The 15,757-nt window shown below is 40.3% G+C and overlaps 2 protein-coding genes across 4 annotated transcripts in view; both read left to right on the top strand.

Annotated features, from left to right (window-relative positions):
• The first annotated feature begins 55 nt into the window (after positions 1-55).
• On the top strand, positions 56-7,870 carry CAMLG (calcium modulating ligand). 2 transcript variants are annotated; one of them, XM_027546471.1, is made up of 4 exons: positions 58-339; positions 1,839-2,296; positions 3,931-3,996; positions 7,261-7,870. In XM_027546471.1, exons 1-4 carry the CDS (start codon positions 177-179, stop codon positions 7,450-7,452), a joined length of 879 nt encoding a protein of 292 aa, XP_027402272.1. In that variant the 5' UTR covers positions 58-176; the 3' UTR covers positions 7,453-7,870. The 2 variants fall into 2 exon arrangements, with proteins under 2 accessions (XP_027402273.1, XP_027402272.1); XM_027546472.1 differs by lacking the exon at positions 3,931-3,996 and having other exon boundaries at positions 56-339.
• A 6,439-nt stretch (positions 7,871-14,309) lies between these two features.
• The window catches only part of DDX46 (DEAD-box helicase 46), a 51,671-nt gene continuing 50,223 nt past the window's right edge, over positions 14,310-15,757 (top strand). For both annotated transcript variants that reach the window (XM_027546470.1, XM_027546469.1), the window contains exon 1: positions 14,310-14,519. In XM_027546470.1, the coding sequence (XP_027402271.1) occupies positions 14,503-14,519 (17 nt within the window). In that variant the 5' untranslated portion in view covers positions 14,310-14,502. The remainder of the gene's footprint in view (positions 14,520-15,757) is intronic.

Here is a 15,757-nt window from a genome sequence, read left to right as displayed (position 1 = left end):
CTCGCGCTTGGTCCCGACAAGCAGCGCGCCCGTTTACGCTGCATATGCGGCCCTGCGCTCTGGGGGGCGGGTCCACAGCGGTAGGGGCACGCGCGGCCTGCGGCCCAGTCTGAAGTCTTGGGTGCCGCGGCTGCCGCTCACGTCATTGTCACTACTCCTGGACAGTGGAGGGGAAGATGGAGCCGGTGACCGACAGCGGGGACCGGCCGGGGGCCCCGGCTGCCTCAGGCCTGTCGGCTTCCCAGCGTCGGGCGGAGCTGCGGCGGCGAAAGCTGCTCATGAACTCGGAACAGCGCATCAACCGGATCATGGGCTTTCACAGGCCGGGGAGCGGCGCGGGTGAGAACCTCCGTTCCCCATAGTTTCCTGTCATCCCTTTTGAGTCTTGGGAATCATTCTTCCTTTCCCTCCTCCACCCCTAGACTTTTCTGACCAAGCCCTGCTCTGTGACCTCTCCTCGGGCCCCGCCCCTTTGATGAGGTCCCAGGTTCTCACTTCTTCACCGCAGGAAGTTTCTCGTTTTTCTCAGTTTTCCGCCGCAAACTGCAATGCTCTCGATCCTGAGACCCTCTGCCGTGGTATACCCTATGCGCACTAACTCTGAGGCGGCCCCAACACCACCCCCGCCCCGTCACCCCCTCGCCTCTCTTGAAGGGCGCACATTTTATTCCCAGACTGCTCTACCTACCGTGCCCGTCAGGACGATTGCCTGCCTTTCTTCCCCTTGTAAATGCTTTCCCTTCCAGTGCCTTCCCTAGCGTCTGCCTTCTTTTTGTTCTCTCGGCCCCCATGAGCTTGTCTTTAATTGAACTGCCCCTCTAGTTCGTCCGACGTGAATCACGGCCCCATATCCTGGTGTCTGTGCGGTGCCCTCGACACTGTCATCTGCAGGCCTTCTTAAACAAGTGATAAAAATTGGAGCGACCATTCTTTAGAGACCCAACAAGGGAAACATGCCCATCTGAGGCCTTATCTCGTAATGTGCAGAGATTGATATGAATGATGTCAGAAACTGCCTTCAACACTGAAAGGAGTTACTCATTTCTCCCCCAGTGACATGTACAATGGGTTTCTTAAAAAAAAATTTTTCCCCCCTGTATTTACTGTACACTCTTAAATTTCTATTTAGTGTTGCCTCTAATATTTGGCCTTCAGTCACTGGCTGCAAGTTCCTTAGATCCTTGTGACTTTTGCTCTGTGGGGCTTTAGCTATAACTCTGAATTTTTAAACAGTTAACAGATTTGCCACTGAAAACTGCAAAGAGAGGTAAGAGCCGTATTTCAAATTCTAGAACAATTGTTAGGAGACACATTTTCTCCTTTAATGGTTAATAGCAGAATATTCTTTCCCAAAGCATTTTCTTTGTTCTTTTGCTTTGAGATTTTTATTTAATCTGTCATTAAAGGTTCCCCCCAACCTTTGTTTTGTTTTAAACCGGAATAGCATCCTAAAAGTGCTGAAGTACCTTCTAATGTCTCCTAGATGACAGTAGAAGGGTTACGCAAACCGGTAGGATGTGCCACACCCTATGCTGATCGGACTCTGGATTCAGAAATGTAATATTAAAAATAGTGGTTTTAGAAAATCTCCGTTCCTAACTCTTTCCCAACTTGTCTATTAGCTTTATCTTCTGTCCCCAAAGTTTGGGTTATATCCTCTGAAAGAATACTCTGACATTTTGTTTGTGTGTGTAGAGGAAGGAATTTGTTTCTTTATGAAGGATCAGTATTAATTCAGAGGCTGCCAAATTTTAGCTCTAGTGGCATATTTTTAAATATTAACAAGAAAGATGTTGTCCAGTATGTAATACTTAAGGCTTCTAAATTTCTTTTCTCAGAAGAAGAAAGTCAAACAAAATCAAAACAGCAGGACATTGATAAACTGAACTCCCTCACCATTCCTTCGGTTTCAAAGCGAGTAGTGCTGGGTGATTCAGTCAGTACAGGACCGTCTGACCAGACTGGAGTGGCCGAGGTAAAGGGGACTCAGCTGGGAGACAAACTGGACTCGTTCATTAAACCTTCTGAGTGCAGTAATGATATAAGCCTTGAGCTCCGGCAGCGGAACAGAGGGGACCTGACAGCCGACTCTGTCCAGAGGGGTTCTCGCCACGGCCTGGAACAGTACCTCTCCAGATTTGAAGAAGCAATGAAGCTAAGGAAACAGCTGATTAGTGAAAAGCCCAGTCAAGAAGATGGAAATACAACAGAAGAATTTGACTCTTTTCGAATATTTAGATTGGTGGGCTGTGCTCTTCTTGCCTTTGGAGTTAGAGCTTTTGTTTGCAAATATCTGGTAAGAAACAGTGGAAAATGAAAATTGGTTATAGTGATGAGTGCTTTTAATCCATAAGATTCATTTCTAATATGAATGTAATATTTGTGATCCATGTGACTGTTTGGAGATGTGTTATAAACTGCTGTTTGCCTTAGGTACAGAATGAAGTGTTCCAGTTAAATACAGAGCCTGATGATAATGCTAAAATCTTCTTGTATGCCAAGTACCATTCTAAGTGCTTTACATATATTAATTTGTTTAACCTCATCCTTATGAGCCAGGTATCTTTTGAATCTGTTTTGTAGATGAGGGAATGAAGACTCAGGTGAAATCATTTGTCCAGGGTCACATTACAACTGGGATTGTGACAACTGGGATTAAACCCAGGCAGTTTCATTCCAAAACCAAAGGGTAAATTACCTACACATCCTATATATTAATTACCGCTTTTCGGATAACTTGAAATACTAAAATACAGTTTTGGTCCTGAACGTGATGTGATGTTTTTAGGGTTCAGAGGCATTCAGCATTTTATAATGTTGTACTGTTACCATAACCGCAGTCCATCACGTACCCTCAGATGCCAGTGGCTGTTCTGAAAGGTAGGATGTGTTTTACTGTTTACAGTATGTGAAGAAAAGAAAAAGCACAACTTATATTCAGTGTCTTGGTCTTTGAGGTGTTTCCATGCAGTAGACATTTTAAGAAAACCTACCAAGTACCAGGCACATAAATAAATTTTCAGATAATTAAGGTTAATGTTATTAAGCAAAAAAGTCTTTAAAAGTCTCTCTTTATGCCAGTTTTTTCTTAAAGAGAATTCTGTTGAACAGATTTTTTTTTTTCTGATGATAAATTTTCATTGTAGCTTTCAGTATTTAGTGAGATGCAGAGCTGCTTTTTTTCTTTTTTATCTAAAGGCCTCTGCACTTCCATGTGTTTTAAAATTATGTCCTATTTTTGTGCCTCATTTTGTTTGAGGTTTTTTGGGTTTCTGGACTTTTTTCTTGCTGTCGGATTTTCAGCTGTTAATCACTGCTCTTACTATGCTTCCATTTAGTAATGCTTGCTCCTTTACTCCCTTCATGATATTTTAGTTTTAGAAATAAATGTAACTGAAGTATTATTTTGATATTTTCTGTTTTATTGTGTGAGAAGCGAGATAACCAAGCTGTTTTATCTGTAATACAAACACCTCATTATTTGAGGGCCAGAAATGAATTCATTTCTTGCCCCAAAGTGTGACTGAGGTATGTATGGCATCTGTTGCGAGTATTGAGCCTTTTAGATGTGCTTTCAAATTGTCAGGTAAATACCTCTAGATGAGAGGGATGTTTCTGCATGATGCATTATACATCAGTGGCCACCAAACACTTTAAATTACTTAAAAGGTCAATTTTTGAGAGAGAGGCATTTTGGGGAATATTGAAGGAGTATCCTCCCTCATAAAACATGAGAAACATGCTTTATGTTAAGGAAATCACACCTCTGTATTTGTCACCGTTTTGCAGAAACAAGACTGCTTTCAGCCACTAAAATTAAATTTTTATTACGGTTTTTTTGCTTGGAATTTTATCACTGCTGTTAGTCTGATTTATTGTGATTTGAATGATTATGTTGGAAATATGTAACTTTATCTTCTATCTTCACAGTCCATATTTGCTCCATTTCTTACTTTACAACTTGCATACATGGGACTATACAAATATTTTCCCAAGGTAAATTAATTTTTTTTCTAAATTGGGTGATATATTTAGATTGATTAACGACTAGATGATTTCAAGAACTTTTAAAAAAGTATTTATACTTACGGTTTAAATCAGTGCTATTCAGATTTGTTTGGCTCACCACTGTGGATCTTCAAACTATTTGTTTCTGTTTGTACCAAGTTCAGTTCCAAAAGTAATTAGAAACTTTTATAGCAATTTGGCATTACTGTAACATTTTTATTGTATTTTACAAAAAATGTTAGTCCACGATGGACTGGGGGGAAAGCCTCATTACAGAGTTTGAATAGTACTTGTCTAAGAAAGTGTTTAACTTAATTACTTAGTAAATTTAGTAATACATTTTGTTTCTAATAGCGAAAGTTAATTTAAAAATGGCTTCAGTTATCTTCAGTTAGTGTGGTCCTTTCTGAGCGCTTAATAACAGTGCACTTTATCTTTAATGCCAAGGGTCTGATAACTTGCAAAACACGCTTGGCCATACTTAGCAGAATTATGAGGAGTATCAGTGTGGACCTGGTCTACTTGACTATAGTTATACTATGGGACTTGGCTTGCCAGTAAGATAAGCTTATTTGAGTAATTGTGTTTTGTGTGAGATTTTTGCTAAAAAATGGCTACTTGACTGTTTGCTTGAAGTGAAGTGAAGTGAAGTGAAGTCGCTCAGTCATGTCCGACTCTTTGCGACCCCATGGACTGTAGCCTACCAGATGCCTCCGTCCCTGGGATTTTCCAGGCAAGAATACTGGAGTGGGTTGCCGTTTCCTTCTCCAGGAGATCTTCCCAACCCAGGGATTGAACCCGGATCTCCCGCATTGCAGGCAGACGCTTTACCATCTGAGCCGCAATGCACTGATAGGCCTCATGTGTGTGTTTAATAGATCTGAAACATATTTTTGAGGGGTCATGTAGTCAAATACTCAAAGTAAGAGTAAAGAAGGATAAGTAATTTCATTTTTTAATTGAAATGTTTTTATGATATAAATATATATGTATTTATTGATCCTTTCCAAGAATGTAGTTTTAATTCAAACATTTGTTTAAACGTTTGCTCTTGAAACATTGATTTTAGTTTTCCAGTAGCACAAGTTTGGAAGCAACCTAAATGTCTACTAATAAGTGACTCGTTTAAAAAAATTATGGTGTATCCATTCAGAATGATAAAGGTCTCCATGTGCTGATAATGGTAGCCTGTCAAGAAATACTAAGATAAAAATATAGACCAGCATCTATAGTATACTCCTTTTTTTGTAAAAAGGAGGAAAATTATATGTATTTGATTTTGCTTGTATATGTGTAAAGAAACTCTGGAAGAATATTACATGAAATTATTAGCACTGGTTATTTATGATAGAGTGTGTATTGGTTACTAGTGAAATGGGTGAGTGAAAAGGGAAATTACTGTACAATATTCTTTTAACAAAACATTTTGCTGTAACAGGTCTCAACAGAAAAATTGAAAGAATTATGCAGTTAACACCCGTTTAGTTACCGCCTAGATTCTGTAATGAAAATTTCATTGTATTTATCATATATTTACTCAGTTTTCTACACATCTTCAATGCATCACTTTTTAAAAATACATCTTTCTTTTTTTGGTGCATTATAAAGTATGTTGTAGATGAAGACATCAGCATATTTTTCCATTACACATTTCAGCTTACATATCAACAAAAATTCAGTGTTTCTTTATGGTTCTTTTTCTTTGTTTTGACGTAAATTTTTCATACATTGAAATGCTCAAGTCTTTATTATACCTTTAATGAGTTTTGACAACCTGTGAAACCCAAATCCTTTCAAGATTTAGAACATTACTGTCAGGAAGTTCCACCATGCTCTTTTCTAGGCAGTCCCAGCCCCCGTACCATGAAGGTCTGATTTTCTTTTACCTACCATAGATTAATTTTAGCTGTTTTAGCACTTAATATAAATGGGATTGTTCAGTACATACTTCTTCATGCAAGGCTTCTTTCATTCTACATTGTATTTTTGAGATTCATCCATATTGTTGAGTGCATCAGTAGAATCATTGTCTTTTTTTTTCTGAGTAATACTCCATTGACTGAGTATATCCACTTATTTATCTAATTTTCCATTGATGGGCATGACTAAAGAAACTAAGAACTTTCTTGAATGAGTTTTTTGTGGACATAAGTTTTGATTTCCCGTGGATAACTACAGCTTTTTGTATTTAAAAATTTTTTGCAATAAATTTTTATTGGATTGGATTTGGTGATACCGAATCATTAAATGAAAATTCAGCCTTGAATCTCTTAAAGAATGAGACTAGAAAATTATACTAGGAAATAAATGTTTAATGAATAAATGTTTGTATCTTATTGCATAGGCTCCTCATGACTCAAGTGGTAAAGAATCTGCCTGCAGTGCAGGAGACACAGGAGATGAGGGTTCGATCCCTGGTTTGGAAAGATCCTTAGAGAAGGAAATGGCAACCCACTCCAGTATTCTTGCCTGGAAAGTCCCATAGACAGAGGACCCTGATGGGCTACAGTCCCTAGGGTCACAGAGTTGGATATGACTAAGCTTGTGTGCACATGCGCGCACACATCCTATTACATATGAAATCGAACGTGAATTCTTTGCATGGCAGTTAGGCTTGACTCTACAGAATGTTCCTTTGATTCTGTTACAAATGATTGACTGTCCTCCAGAACATCTATCAGTTTTCTGACTTTTGTTGTCATGAGACTTAACCCTACAATAGGATTTATCCACTCACTTCTGCTCCTGTAAATCTTGCTCATTCTCAAATGTCTGTTTTTTTTTGTTTTGTTTTCTTTAATTTGAAGTCCTGCTTTTTAATTCTACTTCCTCCTGAAATCCTTCTCTATGCTTTATTTGTACATTAAAAACTGAAGTAATTTCTATCTCCTTTGAGCCACTATAGCACACATTATCCATGCAAGTATTTATATTCTGTCTGGGAATGCTTTCCTGTTTTTGTCTTAAACTTTTGTATATATCTTAAATTATTATTTATATCCTAATCTCCAATATAGGGTTTTTTTTAAACTTTTGATAGCAAGAATAGTGTCTTCCTTATTGCTGAGCAGTTTGTTCCTTTACATATTATATGATCAGTAAATGTTTGTTAATATATTGTTGATTGATGTCTTAAAACTTCATTAGCGGTTTTGAAATCAGTTAGGCAAAAATAACAGCACTGATGTTTTTTATAGAGCTTAAGTAGTCTTCTGAAAGCTGTAATATTTATTTAAGTCTTTCTCTATGCAGAGTGAAAAGAAGATAAAGACAACAGTACTAACAGCTGCACTTCTATTATCTGGAATTCCTGCCGAAGTGATAAATCGATCAATGGATACTTACAGCAAAATGGGCGAAGTTTTCACAGATCTCTGTGTCTACTTTTTTACTTTTATCTTTTGTCATGAACTGCTTGATTATTGGGGCTCTGAGGTACCATGACGCCTGCAGAACTCAGGAAGAAAAGCTTACAAAAAATAATTTCTATATTGCAGTGTCTTTAAAGGAAGAATATTGGTTTACACCTTCATGTAATTCTTTTACTTCTTGGATTTGTAAAACCATTTGATTAGGAATGGAATGACTGGTTACCTGACTAGAAAGGATTGAGTTTGTATTAATACTGATGCGATGATTAGAATACCAGTGTCAGTAATTGATTTTTCTTGTTTGATTAGAATTCCTAGTCTACACTTTTTCCTAACTTCTTGGATTTGTGATTTATCTTTTGGGAGCTGAGCTTGTGCTTAAGAGGGCAGATGAATGTGGTCTCAACCGGTCCCAAGAACTGCTTCTTGTATTTGTATTGTTCTGTCCTAAGAAATGGAGCCATCTTAAAAATAAAATGGAAGAACTCAAATTGTCTGTTTAGTTTGAACATTTTAACTTCTAAGGGCTGCATAAGGTAACCATGTTGAGTCAGTATTTTCATTTTTATTCCAGCACAAATATTTAATGGAGGAAATGATTAAGATTCATACATGTGAAATTAATAGGTATTTATGAAATCTTTCCAAAAATTTTTGTTAGCAAACTTCAAAATTGGAAATTTTTACTTTTGAGTTTTCGATTTTCAGAAGTTTTTTTTTTTTTAACCAGTAGTATAGAATGAGGATGAGATGGCTGGATGGCATCACTGACTCGATGGACGTGGGTCTGAGTGAACTCCGGAAGTTGGTGATGGACAGGGAGGCCTGGCGTGCTACGATTCATGGGGTCGAAAAGAGTCGGACACAACTGAGCGACTGATCTGATCTGATCTGATAGAATGGTTAGACAAAAATGGGCTTTGAAAAATTTACTTAGGAATGTAACCCAATAGGAATACATCCTTTTTTAACTAAGTTAACACTGTCATTGGAGAAGGCAATGGCACCCCACTCCAGTACTCTTGCCTGGAAAATCCCATGGACAGAGGAGCCTGATAGGCTGCAGTCCATGGGGTCGCTAAGAGTCGGACATGACTAAGCGACTTCACTTTCACTTTTCACTTTCATGCATTGGAGAAGGAAATGGCAACCCACTCCAGTGTTCTTGCCTGGAGAATCCCAGGGATGGGGGAGCCTGGTGGGCTGCCGTCTGTGGAGTTGCACAGAGTCGGACACGACTGAAGCGACTTAGCAACAGCAACAGCAACACTGTCATATTTGGAAGGTTTGTCTTAAAAGAGTATAAAGCATAACTAATGTCATTTGTTATTACATTTCTCTAGTTTTTTTTCTTTTTCATTTCTGTAGTTTTTTGTATGATCTGTTTAATTCTTGTGATATTAAAAACACATGCTTTTTTTTATTACGAAGCCTTTTTTATTTTGAACCACAATAATGGACAATAAGTATAGCATTTTAAGTCTATTCCTCTGACTCAGAGTAAGATTACAAGCACATATTTTCCCCTAAGTCCATAGAAATCTAATATCTAGAGGATTAGATAGCATTCTTGAATTTGTCACTCTCTCCCCAGGCCCTGGGAAGACATTTGGGTTTTTGATTACATGTTTTATTTCTTCCATTTCGTCACTTGACATATGCACAGTTTTTGTATTTGTAGATCATTATCAAATGTATTTCAAAGAGAAGACATGAGTTTGCTTAGGTGTGTTGACTTGTATCAAATGGAGATGGAAGTTTATTAGTGTTTGGGATAATTAAGAATCTTTTTACTTAGAAATTTCAGGGATCTGATATGTTTATACTAGATTGACAAGAATGGTTGTTGAAAGGTGACGTCTTTGACCAGTAGCTTTTTAGTCTTATTAGTTGTATAAATGGACATGTGGACACAAAATTGGTACTAAAAATGAGAGTTATGAGATTCAGGCCTAGGGTAATTAAAATCAAAATCTGCTTTGGAAGCCAGGTCAGTTTGTTAAATAAATGATGTATTGGGGACATAGTGGACTATAATTACTTCTTTCATCTCTGCTAATAGGTAAAGGTAACTTCTTCAAGGACATAGAAATTCTGTAAACTTGCCATGCATATGCTGTGGCATAAAAAGCCAGTTAGAATTGTCATGTGAATGTAATCTCTTAAAAGGGAGTTAGAAATGAAGTATCTGGGAAAGGGCTCTGGCCTGGGTATCAGATACCTGAGTTCTGGTTCCAGTTCAGATTCCAAAAAGATTAATGATCTGGGATTGAATTTGTTTCCCACGTCTCAGTGGCCTCACTTGAGAAATTTGAGAAAGTGACTTAAAGAATCTGTTCAAACTTTATCATTAAGTTCTTCATAGCCTCATCCAGTTCCCTGGCTTCAGATACCAGGTACAGAAGCATCTTGAATTAGGGTGGTTTGACTTAGAATTTTTTGACTTTATGATGGTGTGAAAGTGACACATTTGTTAGAAACCATACTTCAAATTTTGAATCTTGATCTCTTCCTGGGCTAGCCATCTGCGGTATACTGCTCTCTGGTGATGCTGGGCAGTGGCAGAGAGCTGCAGCTCCCCGTCTGCCACTCCACGATGATCCACTTAAAAGTTTTATTCCCATAAGCCATTCTGCTTTTAACTTTGTTCATTTCAGTCACTCAGTCATGTCTGACTCCTTGCAACCCCATGGACTGCAGCACGCTAGGCTTCCCTGTCCATTACCAACTCCCAGAGTTTGCTCAAACACATGTCCATTGAGTCGGTGATGCCATCCAATGATCTCATCCTCTGTCATCCCCTTCTCCTGCCTTCAATCTTTCCCAACATCAGGGTCTTTTCAAATGAGTCAGTTCTTCACATCAGGTGGCCAGAATATTGGAGCTTCAGCTTCAGCATCAGTTTTTCCAATGAATATTCAGAAACGATTTCCTTTAGGATTGACTGGTTTGATGTTGCAGTCCAAGGGACTCTCAAGAGTTCTCCAACACCACAGTTCAAAAGCATCAATTCTTCCGCACTCAGCTTTCTCTATGGTCCAGCTCTCACATCCATACATTACTACTGGAAAAACCATAACTTCGACTAGATGGACTTTTGTTGACAAAGTAATGTGTCTGCTTTTTAATATTCTGTCTATGTTGGTCATAGCTTTTCTTCCAGGGAGCAAGCGTCTTAATTACATGGCTGCAGTCACCATCTGCAGTGATTTTGGAGCCCAAGAAAATAAAGTCTGACACTGTTTTCATTGTTTCCCCATCTATTTGCCATGAAGTGATGGGACCGGATGCTATTATCTTATAGTTTTTTGAATGTTGAGTTTTAAGCCAACTTTTTCACTCTCCTTTTTCATCAAGAGGCCCTTCAGTTCCTTTTTGCTTTCTGCCTTAAGGGTGGTGTCATCTGCATGTCTGAGGTTATTGATGTTTCTCATGGCAATTTTGATTCCAGCTTGTGCTTCATCCAGCCCGGCACTTTGCATGATGTACTCTGCTTATAGGTTAAATAAGCAGGGTGAGATTGGATTAAAGATTTACTGAGCATGGCCCTGCCCATCAGAACAAGACCCAGTTTTCCCCACAGTCAGTCTGTCCCATCAGGAAGCTTCCATAAGCCACTTATCCTTATTCATCGGAGGGCAGACAGAATGAAAACCACTATCACAGAAAACTAACCAGATTGATCACATGGACCACAGCCTTATCTAACTCAATGAAACTATGAGCCATGCTGTACAGGGCCACCAAAGATGGACAGGTCATGGTAGGTTCTGACAAAATCTTGTCCTCTGAAGAAGGGAATGGCAAACCACTTGTGTATTCTTGCCTTGAGACCCCCATGAACAGTATGAAAAGGCAAAAATATAGGACACTGAAAGATGAACTCCCCAGGTCAGTAGGTGCCCAATATGCTACGGGAGAAGAGTGGAGAAATAACTCCGGAAAGAATGAAGAGACGGAACCAAAGTGAAAACAGCACCCAGTTGTGACTGGTGATGGAAGTAAAGTCTGATGCTGTAAAATACAATATTGCATAGGAACCTGGAATGTTAGTTCCATGAGTCAAGGTAAATTGGAAGTGGTCAAACAGGAGATAGCAAGAGTGAACACTGACATTTTAGGAATCAATGAACTAAAATCGACTGAAATGTGAATTTAATTTAGATAACCATTATATCTACTACTGTGAGTAAGAATCCCTTAGAATAAGTGGAGTAGCCCTCCTAGTCAACAAGAGTCTGAAATGCAGTACTTGGGTGCAGTCTCAAAAAATGACAGAATGATCTCTGTTTTCAAGGCAAATCATTCAATACCACAGTAATCCTAGTCTATTCCCCAACCTCTAATGCCAAAGAAGCTGAAGTTGAATGGTTCTATGATGACCTACAATACCTTCTAGAACTTTCAGTACAGTACTCAATAAATTACATGATAGTCAACACTTTATTGTAGAGTTTATCTTAGATGATTTTGCCCAACTGTAGGCTAATGTGTGAGTTCTGAGCACATTTAAGGTTGGCTAGGTAGGCTGAGATGATGGGTAGGTTAGGTATATTAAATGTATTTAACACTTAACAGTATTTTAAACTTCAGTTCAGTCACTAAACTTAACTATGGGTTTATCAGGATGCAACCCCACCCTCAGTCAAGGAAGATCTGTATTATACATTCTATAAAGTATGATCCCTATCCAATCTCATTCTCCTTTGAACTCCAAACGCACACATTCGCTTTCAGCCATTATCACCTTCTGGATACCTAGTAGACAGAAACACTGATTTTTCTCTCCTTTTCCCACCAAATCTGCTGTGTCCAGGCCTTTTTCATCTCCACAAATTTACCGCAATCCACAGTAGCTCTGTTCAAAACCTAGGAGTCATCTTTATTCCTCCCCTTACCAGTGCATCTCACATCCTTTTTATCAATTAGTGTTTGGAAAGCTGCCTGGGGAATACATCCAGAATCTGACCACTTTTTATTGTTCCACAGTTTACATCTTTAGTAGTTTCTTATTTCTTTTAGACTGAAACACACTCCTTAACCTTCAGGCCACATACAAGCAATTTACAGTGGCTCTGATACTTGACTCCTTGATGTCCATTCTGTCCCATACTGGCTCAGGCTCTCCTTATCCTTGGCGTGGACTGCACTGCTGCCGCAAGTGGTCAGTAAATCACAGATGAAGGGCAGAAGCCTGTCTTGGAGTCTTAACTTCTTGATTTCATTTTCTAAAAATTCAAATTTATTGAGGTAAGATTTACATACAGTAAAACACACCAATTTCAAGCATATAGTTCAGGGAATTTCTTGGCCATCCAGTGGTTAGAACTTTGTGCTTCCACTGCAGGGGATTCAGATTGATCCCTGGTTGGGAACTAAGATGTCCCACAGGCTGTGGCATGGCCAAAAAAAAAGCATAAAGTGTACAGTTCAATGAATTTTGACATACATCCATGCAATGATTGCCACAGTGAAGATATGGAACTTGACTGTCATCCTTATGTGCAAGAACATAAAATAGTACAGAGACATGTAAAGTAAATGAGAGCCTGTCCCCAACTCCTTTATAGATTTCTGCTAAAACAACTCAACATTTCAGTGAGTTCAATAGGTGAGTCATTCTCCACCTTGATTGGATTGTACTTCAGAAGTACCTGAGAAGCTTGAAAATTCCCGATGCATAGGAGGGACTCCAATGAATCCAAAGAATGTCTGGAGGTTGTAAAGACCTCACCAGACCTACTCCCATAATTTACATTTTAAGATAACAGAATTAGCCAGAAGGTTTAATCCAGAGACTGTCCTCAGGCAGGATACATTATTGTTATATAATCCTAAGGAATGTAGAGAAGGGAAAAAAGTTTGTCCTTTCTTCCTCCTTGAGAATTCCAGACCCCTCTCTCCTTGGGGACCCCTAGACTCCTTATCAACCTGCCTAGGAAATGACTTTCTCATTATCAGAATGGAACACATGCATCCGCATGCACATATTTAAGCTCCCAAGTGCAGACAATGTTAAGAATCATGATAATCTTTGTGTGTGTGTGTGTGTGTGTGTGTGTGTGTGTGTGTGTGTGTGTGTTTGTGGCTCCTTGTGGCATGTGGGACCTTAGTTCCCTGATCAGGGATCCCAACCTGGACCCCTGAATTGGAAGCATTGGAATGCTGCCAAGAGAGCCATTATAATCTTGTGTACAGATGTTTAGCTCTTCCTCCTCTTCAAGGAGTTAAGTTCTTCTCAGTCTTCAAATCTTACTTCAAAGGTCACCTCCTCAGGGAAATCTTTTTCTGAATTCTGCTCCTATGGTAGAATCTCTTTCCTGTTGCAAAACTTCTGCAAGTGTTTGTATTAATGTCTATGTATGCCACTGGGCTTCCCTGGTGGCTCAGACAGTAAAGAATCTGCCTGCAATGCAGGAGACCCGGGTTCCATCCCTGGGATGGGAAGATCCCCAGGAGAAGGAAATGGCAACCCACTCTAGTATTCTTGCCTGAGAAATCCCACAGACAGAGGAGGCTGGCGGGCTACAGTCCCTTGGGTCGCAAAGAGTCAGACAGGACTGAACAACTTTCACTTCATGTCTGCCACTACATTGAAAGCTCATTGGAATCTAGAACATGCCTGACACGTAACAATATGTATAAATGAATATATAAATGAGAGTGAATTGAAATGTTTGTAGCATCTCTTAGCTCAGTTTAAGGCAGATATCAGTGTACGTCCTGGGACAGCTCAGGGATATTTATGGCGCTTCAGTGCTGCTTGTGAGAAAGACCCTCCCAGGGTCTGCAAGGTTGAGGCACTGAGACCGGCGGGTTGCGGTGACTGTGCAGGGAAAACGGCGGAGGCAATCGCTTTTCGCGCAGCCGGTGCTGTGCGGCCTCCAGGCTATAGGAGGAGCTGTGGAGCGACAACCACTTCCGGCCCGCTTTTTCCTTCCTGCCGCGGGCGCCAGCACGTCTTGTTTTCGTTGGCTGCGTTCGGATGGCAGCTGCCACTGTGGCTGCGGCCGCTTCTTAGTGGTACCCCTTTCCCGGCGTGCCGAGGGCGGTGCGTTCTCCTAATCTGTCCGGATCTCGTGCGCGTGGTTCCGAAGGGCGCCGGTTTCCCACAGCAGGCGGTATGGGCAGGGAGTCACGGTAAGGCGGAGCGCCGACCGCCGAGCGGCTTCTTTGCGGGGAACAGGCGGGAGTCGAGGTGGCCTCGGGGCCCGGCCTGGCTAAGCGGCCCCACGTGTGGCCAGCGCTGCCCGCGGCTGCTGGAGGGGCTGGGAGACCTCTGCTGAGGGAGTGGCTGTACTTGGGTGAGCGGTAGGCACAGGGTTCCCCTGCTCTGCCATCGGCCGGTTCGAGCCCCTGGAGCGGGAACTTGTAAGAGATCTCCAGGACTTGTAAGAGATCCCGCCATTTCCGCAGAGCTTACCAGGATCTCCTCATTCAATGGCGATCCCAAGTGAATTTCTCACCACTTCGTGTTTGGACCATATCTTTGGTCCCTAACGCTACTTTAGTTCTTTGTGAGCGCGGGATATTTTCTTAAGTTAATTGAAAGGAGCGTGTGGTCAAACATTTTTACAACACCCATAACTTTGTACATGACTAGGCTTTTATTTGCCTGGAAAATCCCATGGACGGAGGAGCCTGGTAGGCTGCAGTCCATGGGGTCGCTAAGAGTCGGAAACGACTGAGCGACTTCACTTTCGCTTTTTACTTTCATGCATTGGAGAAGGAAATGGCAACGCACTCCAGTGTTCTTGCCTGGAGAATCCCAGGGACGGGGTAGCCTGGTGGGTTGCTGTCTGTTGGGTCGCACAGAGTCGGACACAACTGAAGCGACTTAGCAGCAGCAGCAGCAGCAGCAGGCTTTTATTGGGCTACAATAAATGCTTGTGACATGGACATTTACTTTGTAAATAGATCTCAGATTTCTTTATTTGTTTTTTATCCTTTTAAAACTGAGAATTGGGAGCTCTTACTAGAACTCTTTTCAAAAACAGTTTATATTGTTCCCTGGTATGGGATCTTGAGATTTTTATCTTTAATGTACAAATTTGGTTAATATTTAGCGGTTACTGAAAGATAATTTATATGTTGGGTGATAAATAATAAGTAAGGTAGTAGTAGTTTACTGAGGTATTATTAACTTTCAGGGAAATGGGCAACGCTTAAGAGTAGAGCTTGATAAAATTTAACAAATCTATAAAGTTTATTCGTTTAACTGGATAAAGAGTATTTCCATAACTACGGAAAATTTCTTTGAAAGTCTTTGAAATCTCCGTGGAAGTGTTGGTATTTGTCTGGCCACCTAGGCGGGAAACCTGGAAGTGATATTTACTTGACTCCTCCTCCTCTCAATGTTTACATCCAGTTAGATTCTG

This window comes from Bos indicus x Bos taurus, chromosome 7, assembly GCF_003369695.1.
Source record: "Bos indicus x Bos taurus breed Angus x Brahman F1 hybrid chromosome 7, Bos_hybrid_MaternalHap_v2.0, whole genome shotgun sequence".
Classification (NCBI taxonomy): domain Eukaryota; kingdom Metazoa; phylum Chordata; class Mammalia; order Artiodactyla; family Bovidae; genus Bos; species Bos indicus x Bos taurus.
This window is presented reverse-complemented; position numbering and strand designations above follow the sequence as displayed.

Coding starts and splice junctions, on each gene's coding strand:
- CAMLG (XM_027546471.1), top strand. CDS start 177: ATGGAGCCGGTGACCGACAGCGGGGACCGGCCGGGGGCCCCGGCTGCC. Junction 340..1,838: donor CAGGCCGGGGAGCGGCGCGG/GTGAGAACCTCC, acceptor TTCTTTTCTCAG/AAGAAGAAAGTCAAACAAAA. Junction 3,997..7,260: donor TATACAAATATTTTCCCAAG/GTAAATTAATTT, acceptor TTCTCTATGCAG/AGTGAAAAGAAGATAAAGAC.